Source organism: Eleutherodactylus coqui, chromosome 2 (assembly GCF_035609145.1).
Source record: "Eleutherodactylus coqui strain aEleCoq1 chromosome 2, aEleCoq1.hap1, whole genome shotgun sequence".
Classification (NCBI taxonomy): domain Eukaryota; kingdom Metazoa; phylum Chordata; class Amphibia; order Anura; family Eleutherodactylidae; genus Eleutherodactylus; species Eleutherodactylus coqui.
The window spans coordinates 8,995,486-8,998,265 of NC_089838.1; the positions used below are offsets into that span (position 1 = coordinate 8,995,486).

Consider the following 2,780-nt stretch of genomic DNA (forward strand, 5'->3'; position numbering starts at 1 on the left):
GCAGCGCTCGATAAACCAATCACAGCCATCGCGTTGTGGAGGCAGGATTCATAAATTGGCCAAACAATGCCATGGCTCAGTGTGTCGTAGGTCCAGAGAGCAGCGGGAGGGACCTGGACTGACCCTGGTAGGTAAGTATAATAAGACATCCCCCGAAAATAAGACCCAGTGCCTGTTTTGTGACAAAAATTAATATAAGACAGGGTCTTATTTTCAGGGAAACATGGTATCATTTTGACAACTGTCCATTAACAGGTTAATAGTGATCTTGTGCTGTGCAGCCCCGCCCTGTAGTCAACAGAAGAAAACTCGCTCATAGGTCTATGACGGTCAGGAAGTAGTAGTTTCGTTTCTCTCTTCCTCTGTCAGCCATGGCGTCTGCTGCTGTGAGAGATGAGCTGCTCTGCTCCATCTGTCTGAGCACTTATACAGATCCTGTAATGCTGAGATGTGGACACAACTTCTGCCGGGTCTGTATTCATCGTGTGCTGGATACACAGGACGAGGCTGGAGTTTATTCCTGTCCTGAATGCAGAGAGGAGTCTCAGGAGCGGCCGGCACTGATGAGGAACTTGGCTCTGCGTAACATCATGGAGAACTTTCTGATTACTCCTCCGACACAGACGGAAGCCGGGATCTTCTGCACTTACTGTGTGGACTCTCCTGTACCGGCTGCTAAATCCTGTCTGCTGTGTGAAGCTTCTCTGTGCGAGAAACACCTGAGAGTTCACAGCAAGTCAGCAGAACACGTCTTATGTGAGCCCAGAGCCAACCTGGAGGACAGGAAATGTTCTGTCCATAAGGAACTTTTAAAATACTTCTGTACTAAGGATGCCATCTGTATCTGTGTATCCTGCAGTTTGGCTGGAGAACATCGGGGTCATCGGGTGGAGATGCTGGATGAGGCCTCTGAGAAGAAGAAGGAGAGACTGAGAAATGTTCTCCAGAAACTGATCACAAGGAGGGAGGAGACTGAGGAAAGAGTCCGGAGTCTGGAGGAGCGCAGGAGGAAAGCTCAAGAAAAAGCATCTGGAGAAGCGGAGAGAGTCACTGCCCTGTGTAGAGACATCAGGAGACGGCTGGACGACCTGGAGAAGAGGGTCCTGAGCGAGATCTCCAGGCAGGAGAAGGAAGAGTCATTCTCACTGTCTGCTCTGATGAAGAAGCTGGAAATACAGAAGGACGAGCTGTCCAGAAAGATGAGACACATGGAGGAGCTGTGTAACATGACTGATCAACTGACTGTCTTACAGGAACCAGACACCGGGGACTTGTGTGATCCTGAGGACACAGGGGGACATGATGGAGGTGATGGGGACATGGGGGGACATGGTGAACCGCTCCAAGATGTAGATGGTCCGGATGTGGCTGTGATCTCAGACACATTACACACATTATGTGACATAGTAACAGATATAAGGAGGGGGATCTATGTGGAGGGTCCTGCAGACATATTACTGGATGTAAACACAGCTGGTAATTATATCCATATATCAGACAACCGGAAAACTGCAACCAGGACACAACAGAACCAGAACCGTCCAGAAACAGCAGAGAGATTCCTGTATTATCAGGTGATGAGCAGGAGGGGATTCTCCTCAGGACGACATTACTGGGATGTGGAGATAAGTAGATCAGGGGGGTGGATGGTGGGGATGTGTTACCCCAGTATAGACAGGAGGGGGCAGTTATTCATTGGAAATGATAACAAGTCCTGGTGTTTGAGGAGGTGTAATAATGAGTACTCAGTGAAACATGACAGTAAAGAGATCCTGTTACCTCACATTATATCCAGTGATAGAGTCAGGATCTGTCTGGATTATGAGGCCGGGCGGCTGTCCTTTTATGAGCTGTGTGACCCCATCAGACACTTACACACCTTCACTGCCTCCTTCTCCGAGCCGCTTCATGCTGCATTATGGGTGGGTCATGGTTCAATAACAATATTGGGAGAAGCAACAACTGTGAGAAACCATAATAGAAACTGACCAGAGACAGGACTGAAAGACAACCTGATTGGTAGATCAGACAGCCAATGGGATGAATGAGGTGGGACTGCAGGGGATTATAACCAAAGCCAGGCCCACTTGACCATTTTCCCGGAGTAGGGGACTGCGTATCCCTGCGTATTGTCATGTTCTTACCCGGTTATGCCTGCACATGTACACGTATTTTACTCACGCTGTCCTGCGCCGGCTGGCTGGTTTCTTCTTTTTTTCACTTTCCTTCTCCTGTCTCCTGGCAACATAAAACCGCCATACAGATGTAATGTAATTGTGTAAGCGCTGTGTTGTGAACGCACCCATAGAGAACAATAGGGCTGTTATGTGCAGTATATGCGGTAAAATAGAACATGCTGCGCTCTTTATTACGCACATAACATACGCAATAAAATACAGGCAAGCGTGAGCGGAACAGTGAGAGCAATGTCCTTTCATTGACAGCTTTTGCGCGTATTATATGCGTGCGCTGTTAGTGCGATGGAATGCTACAGCTATATTCTTGTGCTCCGAATCCAACGGGGTTCAGTTGGAGCTGCTTGAAGGATCATAGACTCGGTCACACAGCATTCTGTGTAATCAGCTGATTCTCCCTTTATTAGAAAAAAATAGAAATATTTATATGTTTTTTTAGACTCAGACATTGAAAACGAGCCGAACAACAGCCCTTATTTATAGAGAGCGAAGGGCAGGATGGCGCAGGAGAGACCATTGGGACTTCTCTCACAGTACATTGTGGGTGTTATACCCAATGCACATATGTCGGTGCCCGGCCTATCT

General features: G+C 47.9%; 1 protein-coding gene across 1 annotated transcript; it reads left to right on the forward strand.

The window, feature by feature from the left end:
- The first annotated feature begins 368 nt into the window (after nucleotides 1–368).
- LOC136611047 (E3 ubiquitin-protein ligase TRIM11-like) lies at nucleotides 369–2,077 on the forward strand. The gene has a single exon (XM_066590298.1). The coding sequence runs from the start codon at nucleotides 372–374 to the stop codon at nucleotides 1,986–1,988; it is 1,617 nt and encodes a 538-aa protein (XP_066446395.1). The 5' UTR covers nucleotides 369–371; the 3' UTR covers nucleotides 1,989–2,077.
- Nucleotides 2,078–2,780: the final 703 nt, after the last annotated feature.